Raw genomic sequence first — 19557 nt, forward strand, 5'->3', positions numbered from 1 at the left:
AGGCTCGTCACCCTAAGTAGCATATTTTTTCTCAGAGATGCTCTACTCCCTAGATTAGAGTGAAAAATCAAGCCCTTCTCTTAAACAGCGTAGGAAAATGGCTGTGCCTGCAATTGGTCCGATTGGTCCGTCAACAGTTTCCTGGAATGCAGCTTGAGTTCCTTCAGAATGCATACTGTTTAAAATGCCTGGGTCAGAACACTTGGGATTACGCTGTAGGAGAAAATCCCATTAAAGCTATAAACCTTTTAAGAGGTCTATCCCACAAGGGACTGTTAACCCCGAATCACTTCTACCCATCACTCTCTTGCCTTCTGTAGCTCAGACTCTATAGCCAAGTATATCTCTTGAGTCTCCGTGTAATAACATACACTGAAAGTGGTGGGGGGTCAGAGCGCCAAGAGTAGGTCCTCAAACATGTGACCTATTGGTTTGTTAGTGGCTAAAAGCAGCGGAGGAATGAGGAGAAACTTAAGGGGAGGGATCTAATCAATGGTTTCTGCTAATCTGAGACCAATAAGAAAAATTTTACATCAGTAATCAAATAAATGTGTCACCAGAAACTCATAAAACTAAAATGGCAGCATATGGGGCCCAGAATGGCACAGAAGTGACTGCAGCTCTCTAACCTGAGGGGCAGGGTTTAGGGGTCTGCCCCGGGAAGCAGGGAAGCTTAGGGTTTCACCTCGAAGACTGTTTAAGAGGGACAGAGCACGTTCTTAGAAAGCACGTCAGACACCGCAAGAATGAGGCAAGAGGACTTCGTGATGTGTGATTTCTTGGGAACCAAGAAATAACTCAGACCAGTGCTAGCAAGCAAAGAACATGGCTGTTCTAGATTTAAGGGAGGAGTCGGAGGGAAAGGCAGAATCTAAGTTCCCCACTTAGGGCTGCCATGTTCAAGTTCACCGTGATACTATATTACTGGATGAAAACTGGTTGCTTTAAAAACAATCTTTTAGTGTTTATTCTACATGCAAACTAGCACATACAGTTACACACGTATACACAGGTTCAGAGAGGAAAGCCAGAAGATTATTTATTAAAATGTTAAACATCTCTTGGTCACCTCTAGGGGGTTTGCATCGTTTAATCTTAACAACAAGCCGACGAAGCAGGGTATTATTTTCAACATTAGAGACAAGGGCATAGGCACAGAGGTTAAGTGGCTAGCTCAAGGTCATACAAATCTTAAGTGGCAGAGCAGGGATTCAAACCCCTGCAGTCTAGCTCCAGTGCCCACATTCTTAATCAGACACTGGCGGGTTGTTCGGAAGAACTTTTCCTTTCTGTGATTGGGCAGCTGGGGCAAAGGAAAAAGGCCAAGTTCCATATTGGTTTGGAGATGCTGATAACCCATTCTGTATACAGAAAGTGTAAGTGTAAAGCTGAGTGAGGTGCATGGTTCAATAAACCCCGACTTAGACCATCTGTAAGGGATCTCTTCCCCAAAGAAGGGACAGAAGTGTAAGGGAAAAAAGAAACAGACAAAGAAGTAATAGTAGGGGGAGTCAGACAGACAAGATTAATTCTGCATCTAGTTCTAATCACTGAATTAGGGAGAGCCCTGATTTGGGGCTAGCCCAGCCACTGTGCGGTGTGACTTTAGAGTATTTGTCCCCTCTGAGCTTCCATTCAATGAGGAAGGTGGGTATGAATATACCTGAGTCCTCTTCTTGCTTGTCATATGACAGGGAAGACCATGGTCGGTCTCATTAGACATTTTCTGTGGCAGCTTGCTTCCTCAACTAGCACCACAAGTTAACTCCCTAACACCCACCACCACCGCAAACCCTTTCTCTTGGGTGACTCAGGTGGGATCACCCAACTCTGCCAGGGCTGCTCAAACGCTAGTTTTTAGAACTTGCAATATTTTCATGTCCCTGCCTCCGACACCATACCCTCACCCAAAAAAAAGTAATGCAACATTTATTACCCTATAAAGTCACTAGGAAAATAAATGCTCAAGTGCCTTCTAGACAAACTCAACCCATTTAGAAGGCTAATCACATCAGTCTGAAGATGTTGCTTGCTAAGAGGGGAAGTAAACATGATAGGGTGTATGTTGGAAGGAGAGAAGGAAGGAGGGAAGGAGGTGGGGGAAGGGGAAGTGCAGCCAGTAGCAGAGACAGAATTGGAATTTAACCTGACTTTATTGGCACATTCTCCCGATGGGCCCCTCTGGGGCTTCCTGTAAAACCTTTCCAACAGCAAGACCCTCCAGCACTTTATGGATTCAATCTCACTTGCTGTCAAGGGGTTGGGGCAGACCAGCGCACAGCTCTCCCCCGCCCTCCTAAAAGATAAACCACTGGCTGGCTTTCTCCGGGGCATTTTGCACAGGACCCCATGCTGTCACGCCACCTTCTGGCCGGGGATGGCTGTGGGGACTGAGACGCTGTGAGCCGGTCTCCCACTGGACCGACCAAGGCAGCCGACACTGCACTTGAGTAGGTCGCTCTCATTTGCCTCCAATAATTCAGTGAGGGTCACCTACCCAGTTTTATTTATGAAGAAAACTGGCTCAGCAAGTTGAGCTCCAGGTGACATAGCTCCCAGGTAGAGTTAGAGCTCAACCCCACGTCCCTGGGCTGTGCCACCGTATTTCCCATTCATTTCCCATTCCGCCGGTTCCTCCAGACGTAAGCAGTCACCGGCAGCGGTCTAGGGCATGTCGCCCGACCGGGACCAGGAGGGCCCACCTGGCAGCCCCAGTCTGCAGAACGGCCAGCAGGGGGCGGGCAGCCAGAGCGCAAACCTCTCGGCACCCCTCCCCCGGCGGAGCGGGGGTCATGTGCCACGGCCACAGCCAGGTGGCCGCCAGCCAGGCCGGCAGGGATGTCATGTCAAGGAAAGGAAGCGGCTAGGCGGCCGGCCAGGAGCGGCTCCCTCTCCGCCTCCTGCGGCCGCCGCTCCTTTCCTGTCCTCCAGTCCTTTGGCGGCCCCTGCCTTACCTCCCTGCCTCCCAGCCACAGGCCCGGGCTGCCTCCCTCACTTCCCACGGCCCCTACGCACCAGGCTCTCCCAAGGGAGGGTTTCCATAACAGAGGCCACCCGACTGGGTGGAAGGCTGGAAAACAATTTAAGTCTGTGGTTCCAAAGGCTGAACTCATGACCATACTGGGGGCTCAGCAGGGATTCCAGGGGGTTAATCATTTGTCAGTCTTCAGCCCCAACTGGGTCAACAGTCAACTAGCCTCTCAGGAGATACCGCCATCAGAGTCCTGCCTCTTCACGGGTGAGAGAGCCTGTGGTCACAAAGAAGCCAAAGAGCAAAGCAATCCACCTCACCGCCTCTGCAGGGGATGCCTCCAGTGAGCAAGGAGAACGCGTCCCCATCCCAGGGGACAGCTCACTTCCCCTCAGCTGACTTCCCCAGACCCACACCCAGACGGTCCAACTCAAACTGCCAGCCTCCCCAGGGGCGGACTCCTGCATGAGAGGAACAGTCATTTCAGACAGAGAAAGCCAAAAGATCACTGCAGCTAAGTACCGACCACTCTCCAGACAGGAGAAGCTGAAATAATATGGTTTCCTCCTTGCGGTTACCACTTTTTTACCTGGAGAGGGAAGCCCAAGTTGAAAAAAGAGAAACCAAGGAAACTGAGAAATCAACTCACAACCCCACTGGCCAGAGCTAGTCTGAGACTCCTTACAATCTCTGTGGCCAAGAATAGCACAATGTCCTTGGGGTCAGACATTTCCTGCCTATTAGTTGGGCTGGGGCCCCCTCACTTTGGCCAGAGGGCCTCATCTTGTCCCAGCTGCCAAGCCGTCACCACCACCCCACAGCTGCACAAAATGAGAATGACTGCAATGCAGAGACAGATTCTAAGCGCCCTCAGACCATCTCCCCTCAGGTGAGAAGGCACAAAAGCCAAAGGTTTTCATGCAGACACTTACTCGTCCATATTTCACACTTAACCAATGCGATGTTCTACCTGATGCACAGATGATACTTCAGTCCACGATTTTTTCTCTGCTCATAGCAGCAGCACTACCTGTATATATCCTCAACTTCCTCTTATCCAGCACCGGGGCAGGCCTCAGAATTATCATCAGCTACCTCCTCAGCGGCTGGCTCCAATGTTCACGTTTGTATTTCATGGAATCATAGACTTGGCTATCCTTTCTCTCAAACTCCTTCTACAGACGGGAAACTGAGGCCCAGAGAGAGAAAGTGACCAGGCAGTGACTGAAAGGCAGATTGCTAGAAGAGTTATGGCCAGAATCTCATTTTTCTGATGGTCTCTCCAATGACCTTTCTATCTCATTAATATAAAACCACTTCAAAACCAGGCAGCCAAATAAACCTGGTGCATATACTTACTTGTCTCCTTTTTTTTTTTTTTTTTCTGCACACTATTTGTCTGGGTTCTCTAGAGAAACAGAACCAATAGGAAGTGTATATACAAAGAGAGTTGTTACAAGAAATTGTCTCAGTTATGGACACTGGCAAGTCTGGAGGCTGCAGGGTGAGCTGGAAGGCTGGAGAATCAGGAGAGCTGATGCTGCAATGCTGGTCTGAAGGCCATCTGCTGGAGATTCCTTCTAGCTCCGGGGAATCAGTCTTTTTGTTCTAGTCAGGCCTTCAACTGATTGGCTGAGGCCCATCCACACTAGGGAGGGCAATCTGCTTTACTCAAAATCTAACCATTTAAATATGAATCTTATCTAAAACCTGTCCCTCAAACACCCAGAATGTTTGACCTAATTATCTCTGTGCCTACTGGCCCAGCCAAGTTGACGCATAAAATAAACCATCACACACGCTGTAGCTAAAAAAAAGTGCATAATAAAAAAAAGTGTGTGATAATCCCATCAGCCGTCAAAATTGACCCATAAAAACATCTTGTTGTTCATAAAAACCATTACTATATACAGATGGATGACTGGGGTCTCAGAGTGCATGCACTGTAGAGGGCAAGTAGGGAAGAATCAACATTAATCTTAACTAAAGATCTACACAGACACATGTGTCTGTACAGAGCACAAGTGTATATCTAGCACACACCTCCATGGCAGAAAGGGATGCAATTTAATAACCTATTTCAGTGAAGGACAAAAGAGAAAACAGACTTAGAATGCACATGGGGTGCACGTGGGACACGGGACTTGTTAACGAGCAGCTTTGTTCTGGGAGAGCTCATGCTGGAATCCCATGTTGAGGTTAGCAGATGGGGCCAGGTGACCTCAGGAAGTCTTTTCCAACCCAGATAATTCTATGGTATTTCCATTGGAGCAGACAGTCCTCAAGAGAATATTCAACACAGCAAATAGGGGCAGAGGAGTGTTGAGATCAAAAGGCTTGAGGCACGCGCGTACATTCAATCACCCCAGTTTCCCCACGGCAGATTCAACAGGAAAAACGGCTCTTCCAGTTTTCTGCCCAAAATAATTGTTTGGCATTGTTGATGAAAAATGGTTGACGTGTTCCAGCCCAGTCCATTTCAGCAGTGGATAAGTGACACCAGCATATAATCTGCCAAGGTGTCTTCCATCAAAGACAAAGCAGGAATAAACACGTAGAGACGTCACTTGATGCTTCCATTTTCCACTTAAATTTTGAACTCCGTAGCTAGTTTTCAGCATAAAATGAAACATTTACAGACACCTAAAAACACCTTTTTAAAAATTACATACTTGTGCTACTCTTAGATAATATTATCAGCAAAACCCAGGAAGTGGTAAGAGACACATGAACCAGTTTCCTCAATGATGATGACAAAAATGGCAAGAAAAAAAGGGAAAGTAGGGACACCGGTAAGTCAAAAAACTTGAGATGAATCAACCAACCTCAGTGTATAGACCTTACTGAATCTAATTCAAATAAACTACAAAAACAAGTTATAAGGCAATTAGGGGATTGTGAATATTGATTCAATAATTAGTATTAAGGAATTATTCTCTTCTTTTTAAAAGGTGTTGGCATTGAGGTTAAGGTCACAAGGAGTTCTTATATCTTTAAGAGATACTTAATACAATATTTATAGGTGAAATGGTATGTCTGGAATTTGCTTCATTTGAAATGGTGCCAGGAATTCCAGGACGAAGGGAAGTGGCCAGGGATGCTGATGGAACAAGATGGCCATGTACTGCCCACTGTCGAAGCGGGGGGGTGGCATTATGTGGTGTCCTTACACTACTGGATCTACTTTTGTATTTTCTAGAGGCCTCACTAATAAAAATTTTAAAATGGAAAACATATCTAATGATTTTTTTCCCCTGAAACGTAAGGTTGATTATATTCATTTAAATTCTGAGCAGATCACAATAAAATGTCAGTGACGTCCAAAGGACTAGCCTGCTTTTACCAAGTAGGCCAAATCAGGATTATTACAATGCTTAATACTGAATAGAGCCCACGGGAATTTGGGGAGAGGCAGTGGGGTAAAGAGACTAAAGAAACTTACGATTGATGCTTTCGAGTCTTATTTTCAATGTTTATGAGCTAGAGGACTAAGTGTTATATCCAAGATAGAATCAGAATCCTGTTTCCACTTTCATCTACTTTTATATTTCCAAAGCACTCAAAGAAGGATGCTCCCAATGCCAGTGCTTGTTTATTTCCAGCACTAGTTCAACAACTCTACACTCAAGAGCAAGGGGAAATAAACATGGCTGGGATCCTGGTCGTGACAACTCTTTGGGAGGATGCCTGATCCCCAGGAAAGTCAAACTGTGAAATGATGTGAGTGTCCAACAGACCGGTCAACAGAACGATCTTCTAGGGAGATGAAAAATGTAGGGGTTTGGGGTGATAAAACGGAAGCCAACTCACAAGTGACTTATGGCACCGTGAACCCTGGCAGGAACAGCATGACTTTACTAGCCCAAACTGAGAACTTTGAAATTTAGACAGTGTCCTTCTCGGAGAAACTCCCAAGGATGCTGTCCAAATGTACTCACACCACATTACAAAGAGAACAGCTTGAAGCTCTCATATTCCCACTTTATGTTGGAAATCAAAAGCTCGCAGATATTTTCCGCGTTAGCCCAGGGTGCATGGTTAAGTCTAGGAGGCACAGAACCAGTCATAGGACAGGGCTTTCATCCAGGAAGGGATGCATCTGTCTCAAGAAGGAGGTCGCAGTATCCAGGGCTCAGTCACACACAGCTTGACCACCAGTTCCTACGGCATTCATCAAGCTCAGACTATGTGGGTTCCGTAGTTCCCTTTTACCTCCTAGGTAGTAGCATTTCCTGGAGAGAGCAGCAGTCCTAGACAAAGGTGTGACTAAATAATGGTATTTTTCTTAGGCATAGGTTCTTAGTCTCAGAGCCTTCACAGTCCATGAATTCTCTGAAATCTTAGGTGACTGTGTCTGTAGAAACTTTTTCCTGATGAGAAGGTCCATAGCTTTCCCTCGGACTTTGAAAGGATTCATGGCACAAAAACAAAACAAAAACCCTGTTACAAACCACTACCAGCGAAGACTCATGATACATTCCTTACCATAGTATTTCAGAAATCACCCAGAGTGGTTTGGGGGAAGGGAGATATAACAGCAATTTCACCACTCCATGCCATGAGACCTTTTGGTGTGCTGGTGGAGAAAAGAAGATATGGACAGTAAACCCCAAATCAGGCAGCGTCAAAGACAAAAATATCAGTACATCTCAAATAGGGGAGGGAGCAGAACGAGGGACCTTGCAAATGCACCCTGCCTGATCCAGTCTGCTCATCTCCGCTAGCACCCTATTTTACAGATAGAGACCTAGAAAGATTAAATGAGTTAGCCATGAATACGCCAGTTAAGGGCAGACATAAGCCTAATTGCTGGCATCTCAACTTGTGCTCCAATCCCCTTTCTACTCAGCCCAACGCAGCCTGCTGTGGTTGGCTAAGATGTATATTCACACTGGAGATTTGGGCCTCCCAGCGTTATTAGGACGCCTGCTTTTCACTTCCTCGTCACTTGTGTTACGTGGCCAGTGCACGAAGAGGGAGTTAAGTCGCTCTTCAAGCCTCTAACCCACTGCCTCTCCAGGATGTAGCTAATTTATACAAGTTTGACCCTGAGGTTTATGGCTCCCATCGGCTGCTTACTCGGGCAGTGAGTCAAAGCTCACTAATCAGGCCATAACTTTACCCAGGACACAAAATGCTTTTGTTAGTTAATCCTTCTCTTCTCAAAGGAAACGAAATTAAAATCTGGCCCAAGTCACCAACTCATTCCTCACAAATCTTCAAAGTGTTAGCGAAGTCATCCTGCCTGCAAATAATCAACATGGAATTACCCAGATGAAGAACGGCATTATGGGAGTGACACAAAACTCGACCGCACAGGAGCCCCCAATCACACTTCACGACGAGTAAAGGGGTGCTCCACCCGTTCTCACCCAACACGACCCATTACTACAAACACAGTTTCTCAAGTTCACCCTTTTCCATTGCACCTTTTTGCTGTCTGTGTGAGAGGTGGTGCAAAAGTGGGTCAGGTCACAGGGGCAAGCCCACTACAAGCTCAGTTTTGCTGAACACACTATACCCACAGATAATGAGAGCATCTCAACATTTTTTGTTGAAAAAAAATTTTAAGGGCTCCTTCATTTTACAGATAAGGAAAATAAGGACCAAAGGAGGTAAGTGCCGTATTTGAACTCACGAAGGTAGGGAGTGGGTGGCAGAACAGGAACTACCATTCAGGTTACGGGGTTCCTTTCAAGTTCAATCTCCCCTGCACCAGACCCTCTCCCACCCAATTCTGTCACATTTATGAGTTTTGTGCTCTGGCTTTACTGACAGCATTTCACTGATGGGAGATCCTTTCTTCCTATTTGTCTTGGTCTCTTCCAGATTCCTGCTAACTTTTTTGCTATTGTACTTTTAATTATTTTTCCTCTAGAAAATGTTCTTCAAACTCAACTTCATGTGATTTTCAAAAAACGGTCTCTCTCATTTAACAGGTTTTGGTTTATTGTACTATGTGTCTTAGAGAAAACACATTTTGTTGGCTAGAAAAAAAAAGCAGTCGTTTGAATTAGCATCAACTTAATGGAGTGTTATGGTAAACATTTAATAATTCCAAGTTCTTGGTACAGCATTTGAAAGAAAGGTCATCATAAGAGAGAGAGAGAGAGAGAGAGAGAGAGAGAGACAGAGAATGAGAGTTAGAGAGGGAAAAAACATATGAAACATCAACCTGAAGAATTAGTTCTGATGATGGCATTTAAAAAGAATCTTTACAGACATATTTCCAAACTATGATACTCTCTTGTGAAAAGGGGAGGCCCTCTCTTCCACAGTATCACTGTTTAAATGCCCACAACCAATGATCAAACTATATTACACTTCCTTCTGCTCTGCCAGTTTTGGGCCCAGCAAGTTTTACAGGCTACTGGGGGAGAAGAGGGTTAGGAGTCAGTGAGCGCTGCTAAAACCCACCATCAGCACCACACACACATCAGTTTCCCCGGGAACCCTGGGCTTCCCAGGTAGGAGCCATCTCAGCAGGTAGAATCATTAACATTTACTGGGTCAGGCTCACATCAGCTGTAATTTTCAGTCTTCCAAACCCAGGGGTCTCCTCTCCTTTGATCTCACCAGCAACACTGTGAAGTGCTTTCCATATCCTACATAGGCAGTCAGTAAATGACTGCAGAAATCTTGTGGAGACTCTCCCCTTGCAAATTCTCTCCTTAGTATCCACGACAACGTGGCTCTGTCTTAGTCCTTCCCCTATTTCACACACCACCCTGTCTCCTCTTCTTAACTCCTAAAACAGGTCTGTCTTAGTCCTTCCCCTATTTCACACACCACCCTGTCTCCTCTTCTTAACTCCTAAAACAGGTCAACCTTCAAAGGTTGTTTACCTTTTCTTCTCCCGCTCCCTTCCCTCAATCACTTTGCCCCCTCCCCCTAGTTTTAAATAAACCCCTCCTCTGTCCAGAGACCTCCTAAATTTGAAACTGTCACCTCAATTCCCTCACCTGCACTCCAGATCCACGATTCTAAGGATGCCCCAAACATTTCAACAGAGGAACCTTAACAGCCACCCCCAGTTCTGAAGCGCTGCCCTTCACGTCACATGGGACACAAGACAGGAGGCAGCTGAAAGAGGGGGGAAGCTCATGTGAAGGCATCAACAGTTGGTTTCAAGTAGAAGTTTGCCACTTACACACTCAGCATATGCCCCCAAGACAGTTATTTCTCCTCTTTCAGTCTTGGTTTCCTCCTCCCTATCATGGAAAAAACAAGTTACCTTGAAAGCTTCTTGTAAAGACTAAATGAATTTCCGTTTGTAATGTATCTGGGCCCTCGTCATATTCAACAAACATTCCTTGTCTTCCAGAATCTTCCTTACAAATCAGCTCCTCCCGACAGTGCCTATTTCCGTTAAGGCCACTCTTTCTTACTCACCAGGCTCAAAGCCCTGGAGTCAACTTTGACCCCGCCTCACCCCTTCCCATCAAACCAGCTGCCAAGTCCTTCCTTTTACTTCTTTCCTCTTCTTTCCATTGCCACCATCACTGCAGTAGGCACTCTTACCAGTCGCATGCACCTATTAGATTGGTGCAAAAGTAACTGCGGTTTTATCAATTTTTTTTTTTTTTTTTTTTTTTTTTTTTTTATTGGGGGAAGGGGAACAGGACTTTACTGGGGAACAGTGTGTACTTCCGGACTTTTTCTGAGTCAAGTTGTTGTCCTTTCAATCTTAGTTGTAGAGGGCACAGCTCAGCTCCAGGTCCATTTGCCGTTGCTAGTTGCAGGGGGCACAGCCCATCATCCCTTGCGGAAGTCGAACCGGCAACCTTGTGGTTGAGAGGTCGCATTCCAACCAACTGAGCCATCCAGGAGCTCAGCGGCAGCTCAGCTCAAGGTGCCAGTGTTCAATCTTAGTTGCAGGGGGCGGAGCCCACCATCCTTTGCAGGACTCGAGGAATCGAACTGGCAACCTTGTGGTTGAGCCCACTGGCCCACGTGGGAATCAAACTGGCAGCCTTCTGCATTGGGAGCACGAGCTCCAACCACCTGAGCCACTGAGCCGGCCCTCAATTATTTTTAGCCTTTTAAACCGCAATTACTTTTGCACCAACCTAATACATATCACTCACTGCTGGACCAGCCTTAAAACAGAGTTGCCGCTCCACTTTCTCCTGCTCAGAAACCGCCTGTTGACTCGGCCAGTCTCCAGAGAAACATAAACTCCAAGTCCTCAACAACATAGCCCAAGGCTCTCTTTCCTATCCCTGACCTCTGTCCACTAACCCCAGCCAAAAAAAAGAAGCTCTACATCCCCTACAAGGCACCACCCTGTGTGTGTGTTTCCTCTTGCCATTCTGTTCCTCAAGAAACAGCTGTGATGCAGTGTCCCCTCCCCAGGAAGGAAGCGATACTTGGAGTGGTTCAAGAGCCAGACCACCTAGTATGTGGGTCCAGGCTCTACCTAGCTCTGTAACCTTAAGCAAGTTGCTCAACCTCTGTGAGTCTTGGTTTTCTCATCTGTAAAATGGGCAACAACTGTATCTATTCTACAGGACTATTGTGAAGTACTCAAAGAATTACTGTTATTTTGCTTTGTAGGACTCTTTCAGGTGTTTTCCATATCCTGCCTAATGTTAGTTTTTAAAATATAATCATAGTTCTAAGAATTTGTATCTTATTGTCTGCTCTCCCTCCCTACCCAATGTAAGCTCCTATTGCAAACATACGGTTTTATTCACTTTGGTGCTTAAAATCAGGTATAATTATTTCTCTTTCTCAGTCTCAAAAAGATGAACCAGGGGAGTTACTCAGTTCTCCTAGGTCTCTCCCATGTATACAGGACGTATACATGGTATTAAACTTCTGTTTCTTTCTTTTAAAGAAAAAGATGAACCAGACCAGGAAATCTAGTGATCTGGCCCCGATCACATCAGGTAAGGCAGAGCCATAAAAACAACCTCGTTCTTCTAACTGGTTCCAATTACCTGTCAGCACCAGGAGCCAAGCATCTTAATTATCCTGCTAAATAGAGAGATGTGATAGAAAGTAGTGATCAGCTTCAAAAGTTAAACAGAATGTTCTCAAAAAAGAATCCCATGTCCCTTGGCTAAGGGACATCTGATGCAAACAGCCCTTGTTTGCATCAAAGAATCCTGTGTGAGTCCCCCCTCCACTCCAAGCTTTTAACACTCAGTTCAGCTGTGCAAAGAACAGAGGTGGTACGGAGTTATGTTTGTGTCCATGGTGGGAAATGCTACTGGACTCTGGTCGTCTGCTAGGACAACTGCTTCTCTCCCACCCCTGGAGGAAAGAAAGGACTAGAACTAACAGAAATTAAGTAATGGATGAAAAAAGACCAACATTCAACCTGGACAAAGCAATGAGACTAAATAAGAGGCTGCTGGAGGGGCAGGGGAGGAGAGAGGTGCAACAGGAAACACAATGAGAAACAGAAGTTGTGTGTATTTAACATTAAAAGTGTCAATTCAGACGGAATTTTATTCTCTGGCAGTTTTCAAGTGTTTTGTGTTTTGTTTCGTTTCCTTAGTATGACAGGAAATGCATGCAGTTCTTAATTTCTCTCCTTACCTGATGTAATCATCAGCCTAGAAACCCCTTTTCTTAAGAGTCCAGAATTAGGCTTTTAAAGAAGTTTGTTAAAAAGGTTCATGCTACATAGGAATATTTGCCAAATTACTAATACCATCAATACACATAAGGGTATCTATGAGGGAGTGGGGAGACAAAAACGGTTCCTATAGTAACTGCACCCAAGCTAGTTCAGGCTGTGGCCACAGTCTGGTTAAATTCAACTGACATTTACTTTATTAAAAAAAAAAAAAAAAAAAAGTAGGGGAGCATTTCTTCAAGTTTACGTCACACTTTGGTTTCTCATTTCTGGGATCACTGGTTTTATATTAAAATACATCTGGCACATGTACATTCCCCACAAAGAAATAGATAGGAAAAGTTCATATAGATATATGCCCAAAAAATGTATACACATTTTGAGAGATGTTACTTATGTATTACTTTTCGAAGTTGAATTGAATTACGGTAGCAAAGTGTAGTACAATGTTCGCTCAAAAGATGGCGTTAATCAAAAGATGGCGTCACCATGCGACAGGCAGGACACAGAAAATGGCGGTTGTCGTTTGAGGAGCGCAAGACCATTTTGAGGTACTATTTGAAATTCGAGAACATTGTGGAAGCACGACAATGGAGGCGTGAGTACGCAACAGAACCTCCAATACGCATACACCCTTTGCCACACCTCATTGTAAAAAATTTCCAGTGCTGTCATATTAGGAAGTAATCAAAACAAAATATTTAAAACTATAACACATTCACTCCACAAATATTTGCTGAGCACTTACCATGTGCTACCCATTGTGCTCAGTTCTGCCTTACAGACATTACATTCTAATGAAATAATCTTAAAAACCCATTGCTTTCAAAACCACCAACTGCTACCAGAAATCATTGTCAATACCTACCTGAGGGTTTATTAAAAGAAAGGGGGGGAGAGGAGGGGAGGGGAGGGGAAGGGAGGGGAGGGGGGCGGGGGGGAGGGGAGGGGCGAAGAGTTCTTTGGAATTCAAAGGTTCCTAGATGTGGGGGAAAAGGTCAATAATTGGAAATGTGTTCTTTCTAAAGTACCCTGCCTAAGTGTCACCAAGCATCAAAGATGGGCTAACCACAAGAAAATGCACAGCACTGAGACACTGAGACCAAACATGCATTTCTTAATAAAACCCAGAAAGAAGGGTTCCTGTTTTCTAACTTACAAGATCCTGATAAAACCCTCAGAAGACAATGTATATTGAAAATGCTTCTCTGAATAAAAGTGGGTCTCTTTCCCTTAACTACACAGATTTTTAGCAAATTAGAGCCCCAAGCAGACTCTACCCTCTGCAGGAAGAACCTGAAGAATTGAACGTGGCCCTCAGGCACACCTGGTTGGAACACAGTTGCCAGTCTACAGATGCACAGCGCATGACTTACTGAACAAATGTAGGAACCCCAAGAACCATCCTAGTCTCCTTTAAAATGACTCATGTACTGGTAACAACCCCTGTGTGAGCACCGAGGTGCATGCAGCCTTAAGGTCAGGAAAAAAGAAAACTCAGTCGGCCTCTTGAGATGGGTGCAGTCTTGTGGTGGATAAAAGCCTTTCCACCCAGAGAGGAGTGGCCACTGATCTTTTTACCATCCCCATTAAGACACGATGCCATAAAGCCCAAATCCATACCCCACTCAAAGGTAAAAACAGAATGAATTATCTTCTTTCCTCACCCCTGCCTTTTCTTTCCTCTTTTCCTATCAGCAGAGGCAGGGAAATCCCTCTGAATTTCTCAGATGCACAACAAAAAGCCCAACAAAAAAGAAGATATGGTGGAAGGTGGGCGTGACAGGAAGGGAGAAGGGACTGAAGCCAGGGGCCCACCCTTGCTCCCCAATCAAGAAAACACCATAATCACTCAGCACCGATATGAGTCAAGCGCATGAAACTCAGTAATCTGGCACATATCCAGAAGGTGCTTACTTCTTGTGGCAGTCATGTGAAAAGGATGAAAATTAACTTAGAAAATGACCCCTCTGATTCCTCTCCCACAAACTGTCAACATGCAAATACGGCTTCTGCATTCCTAGTCATTACCTACTCATCGCCAGCTTGCAGCGCCTGAAAGCTCACCATATGCTGGGTTGCAGTCCCAGACATACAGTTCCTGCCATGTGCAGGGAAGTATGCAAATATTCCAGCACCCTCTGGGGCCTTATTCAAGTTTACTTTCCTTAAGAAGACACTGAGCCCCAGGTATTTCAGACAACGCAAAATATTAGGGGAGAGGCTCAGTGTGGCATGGAGTGTCAAGACAGTCTAGCTAGAAGGGGTAAGATTTGGTCTGGAAGGAGGAACAGAAAGAATTCACATAGGCTGGGAGAAGATGAAAAACAATTCTGGAAAACAGTCGTGTGCCCAAGGGTCTTACTGGGGATTCTGAACTGGTCTTTCCAGTTGACGGCCATGGGAGCTTCAGGGCATAAAAATAACGGATTTATGGAAAACCAGTGCCTCAGAATGAGATACACTGGGATGAATTTAGAAGCCCAATAGTGTTGCTGGTAAAAAGAAAAATCTGGAAAGTGGAGGATCTCAGGGGAAGAAGGAATAGAGATGTGACAGTTTTCTCCCACAAAAAGCAAAGATACACCCATTGTGAACAGGGGTGGGAGTCAAGAGACCTAAATTTCAGTCTATCTTCAGTTCAGAATCTGGGACTCCAAGCAAGCTTCTTAACTTCTCTCTGAGCCCGTTTCCTCATTTTTTAGAATGGAAGTAATTATGTGTAAATCACCAGAATGAGGCAATGCATATAGAAGATCTAATTCAATAGTTGATATATATATATATATATATATATATATATATATATATATATTCCATCAACAGTAACTGTTGTCCTAACGTAAAAAGGAAGCATGAAAAATTGTCTGGTCAAGAGATAAATCAGGGACTACTAGACTGCAGTGCCTTTGGGGAAAGTCTGAGATTCTGATTTGTCTTGCATGTCTGTGTGCTACATTTTAATCCTGGTAGACTGCTTGGGCTATCAAAGTACCATGGTGGATGTCAGTGGCTAGCTGCAAATAGCGGGCTGGCCTTTGTAGTGCTGCTTTCTAGAAAGCACCTTCACAATTGAGAGGTGTCACCTTTTTCAGTCCAAGAGCATAACAAAAGGCATTGATCAACCACTTGGGATTGAATCCAGTGTATACCCTGCCTATAGAGTTTGAAATTCTAGGCTGGCCAAGAACCTATTCTAGAAACTTGTAATGAATGTCTTTCTACCAGACACCTTGATAGATCATTTTAGGGTCTCTTCATCCAGAAGCAAAAGCAAACGCTCCAGTCTATCATATATCAGATACTTTAGATTCACAATTGCAATGAATCCCCACAGGTCTCCAAGAAAGGCTTTACAGTAAAGGCAAGAGATACATTAAGATGTATTCATTCTTTCAATTATTTCACTCATTCCTTCATTTACTCCTGTTTTTCAAGCAAACATTCCTTTGTGTACCTGCTATGTAAAAGCCCAGGGCAAAGGAAGTCATTGCCCTCATGGAGTTTACAGTTTGACGGGGAGAAAGATAAACATCTATCACAAGGCAGACCAAAGATGTGTGTCATCCAAAGGATACAAGTACCATGAGGATGAGATTAATTCTGGGAGGTCTGGGAAGATTTCGACCAGGGTGCCCCATCAGCTGGGCCAGGATTTGGAGAAAATAATCAGGGGCGTGCACAGATTCCCAACAAGCACGGAGTTCATCCTGATGGAGACATACAGGCAGAAGAATGCCTGTTGCATCTGGGAATGGGGAGCTGTGTGCTGCAAGAATGGGCAGGTAATACGGGGTGGCCAGGGGCCAAGGGAGGATGGAGGTAGGTGGGCACTGAATTATGAAATGTGAATGCCAAACAAGAGTTTCCTTGGTTAATTACATTAACAATACACTGTGGGGACTAAGAAACCTGTGGCAGGCAGGGAGGGGGGTGGGGTGGGAGGAAATGGGGTGAGAAGAAGGATCTTAAGACGAAAGAAATGGCATTGACATAGGTTCACGCTCCAGACCTCTCGATGACATTGCAGCTTTTTTTTTCCCACTCTACGTGAGCAGGCAATATCTTTCTTGCCTTAATTTATCATCTTTAACCAACTTTTACCCATTCTCCTTCCTGTAACTGGGCACTAGAAAGTAGACGAACGTGTAGAATCTGAGGAAACCCAAAGAGCTTTTGGGGGGAGGGAGAGGAAACGAGATGCAACTCCACCAGCCTTAGCCAGACAACCTCCCGGGAGGTCCTCACCACTCCCATTCAGCTGCATCAACCGGTTTTTCTCAGTCTGATTAGTTCCCCTCATCCCTTCACCCCAGTCGTTTTGGAAGGCCATCTAGGTTTTCCTTTCTGTCAAGTAAAGCATAGCCTGACTTCCCATCTGTCATCTTGGTTCACTCTGGTGCCATCTTCTCTGAAGCCCAGAAGAGCTTCTAACATCAATTTTCCCCCCGACAACAACCTCTGCCTCCAACACACACACACACACACACAATATGTTCCAACTAGAAAATCATCTCCTAAATTCACAGAGCCATACCCTTTTACTTCACAATCCTCATGACCTCAGCCTGGACAACTAGGTTTTCCTTACTTCATTTTTATCTCACTTCAGATGCTTCACCTCTCCTAGAGAAGCTCGTGAAAAATGTTGTTGACCCCTTATGACGTTTATATAGGGTGCCGCGTTCTGTGCCCTACTTCTTACCGTGATTCTTGGGTACCATTGCCTCCCACCCAAGTGACATTTTTAAAAGTTGATTTGGCTTTTAAAGTGTATTCCACATAAAGGACTACCCATATGCTGGCTGATTGAGAGGCGGAGGAAAACACTAGGGTACAGCAGTGAAAAACAGGGGAGGGGAGAAAGGAGATGGTGGCCCTTTCGGCAAGTGAGTTCAGTTACAGCGGTAACACTTGGGCGGTGTTCACAGTTGCCCACTCATCCATCACAGCTCCTCAAAGACTATTAACTTGCTATTATCCTACCGTCTTTACCACGACCCTGGTCCCATGGGAGGAGCATAACGCCGTAGGGAATGCAGAATACTCGTGTCGCCCTACAGCTAAAGGACAAATAGGCCTGCTCTAAGGGCAAGGATACAACATCACCCAATTGCGTCCTGCCCAGCGCTTATGTAGCAAGGGGTGGGTGATTCACTACTGTGGGAAGGGGGCCGGTTAGAAAAAAGGAAAATCGTGGGAAACCCCAGAGGAAGTGGTAATCCGATTCTGAAGCCTGGCCATAACGGACCCTGGCCGTAAGGTACACTCAGCGCCCCTGGCTGCTGCTTCCTCTCTGCTCAGCCTCTTACCGCTCTCTCCTCCCAACACGCGCCTCACCCCACGCCCCCACGCTCAGTCCTGAGCTCCCGCTCTCTCCCTGGGTGAAGGCGTCAGATTCGCCCCACCACCCACTCACAGGCGACCTGGGATGTTTAGGGCTGGGAAGCCTACAGAGCAAAACGGCCACCCCTCCAGGGCGGCGAGCTGCTGCCCACCTCTCTCCACCCACCACCCATCCTTACTGTGCTATCTGCCCGGTCTGATGGCAGCCCAAGGCGCTGATCCGAGTCGGGCCAGAACGGAGCGGAGAAGAAAGGGGAGAACACATTTCACAAGGACCCACGATGACGCGCTGCCCCTCCTGGGAGCCCCCCACCCCCACCCCTTCAGACACGAGTGGGGCTGGGGGCGCGGACAGACAAGGCGAGGGGAGCAAAGTCGGTCCCGGTCCGCAGCTGCACACAAAGCCCTTCACCTTCTCCTCGCTTTCCAAGCTCCTCCCTGGGCTTCGTTGTTCCGAGGGTCTCGGATGCCCCCTTCGGTGGTCGGCGGGACGGTCCGACTCCCTCTCAGCGCTGCCCCCTCCTTCGCATCTCAGCCTCCTCCTCCCCGCCCCTCGCCACCGATCCCAGTGGGAGCTCAGCCAGGGCTTGGGGGCCACGAGAGCACCCCGTGTACCCGGGGCCCCTGCGTCCCAGGGAAGCAGACAGCGGTCTAGCCTCCGAGGCACAACTTCGCCCAGCCGGTCCGCCACCGGCTCAGGGGCGCACGCCCATTCCCACAGCGGTCGGATCCGGTCCGCATCAGTCCCATCGCCAGGCAGCGGGGTCGCCCAGCCGCAGGCTCGCTCCTACCTGAGCGGCGGCGGGGCGGCCAGGAGCGAGCGCGCCGAGCTCCCGGCCCGCGCCCCGCGCCGCGGCGCGGCTGCCCTTGTGCTGCGGCGGTGGCAGCTGCAGCGGCCGCTGGCTGGCTGGCTGGCAGACTGGCTGGCTGCCCGGCTGACTCCTCACTGGGGCTTCCTGTAGGGCTGGACAAAGGACATTTCCTGGGAGGAGCAGGGGAATGTTCCCAGCATGCCTCGATTTGTAGTTCCCGGGGCCTTCCTGCGACCACAGCCCGACTGGGACCCAGGGACTGGAGGAGAGGGGCTCCCTGCGTCCCTAAGCGCTCCAAGTGTGGAGGCGGCGGGGAGTCGCGCCCCGGGCCCGCCCCGCGCCGCTCGGTGAGCCGGCGACTCTCGGGGACCCGGGCGCCGCGCTGGAATCCGCGCTCCCCACGCAGGCGGCGGTCCCCGCTGTGGGGTCCTGCCGCTGAGCTGTCGCGGCGTGCGAAAGGACTCTGCGGGGGGAGAGCCCTTTAGAAAAGAGGAAGTTTGAGGAGGGTTCGCTCTGGGCTGACCTGGTTTTTTAATAGACTTATCTTTTTCCTTTTCTTTTTTACAAACCACCGGAATCTTGCTGGGGGCGGATGAAAGAACTTCACTGCTCACCAGGAATTCAGGTTCCTTAAGATCTTGGCGCTTCGTCCTTAAAACCATAAGACCTGATTGTTTCCAGATTCTGACCCGGTGACATTCCTCCCTGCGATGTTGGCCGCGTCCCAGGCATCTTTTCAAGAAAAGTAATTAAACTAAGAGATTGGAAACAAAGTGCATGAATTAATTATAAGACACGTTAAAAAAAATAACACCCGTGTGCTGCTGAATTGGGAACGTGCT

General features: G+C 46.9%; 1 protein-coding gene across 4 annotated transcripts in view; it reads right to left on the reverse strand.

Annotated features, from left to right (window-relative positions):
* ZNF697 (zinc finger protein 697) overlaps positions 1-18845 on the reverse strand; it is a 26778-nt gene extending 7933 nt beyond the window's left edge. The window contains exon 1 of one of the 4 annotated variants that reach the window (XM_019730582.3): positions 18695-18845. Coding sequence is in view for 1 of the 4 variants with exons in the window: in XM_088799528.1 (XP_088655654.1) it covers positions 3016-3156 (141 nt within the window). In the remaining 3 variants the exon portion in view is untranslated. Of the gene's footprint in view, positions 1-3015; positions 3883-18082; positions 18276-18315 lie in introns of those variants that run through there. The other 3 variants (XM_019730581.3, XM_074319117.2, XM_088799528.1) reach the window with 3 other exon arrangements.
* Positions 18846-19557: the final 712 nt, after the last annotated feature.

This window comes from Rhinolophus sinicus, chromosome 7 (assembly GCF_057876585.1).
Source record: "Rhinolophus sinicus isolate RSI-liver-muscle chromosome 7, RSI-T2T, whole genome shotgun sequence".
Lineage (NCBI taxonomy): Eukaryota > Metazoa > Chordata > Mammalia > Chiroptera > Rhinolophidae > Rhinolophus > Rhinolophus sinicus.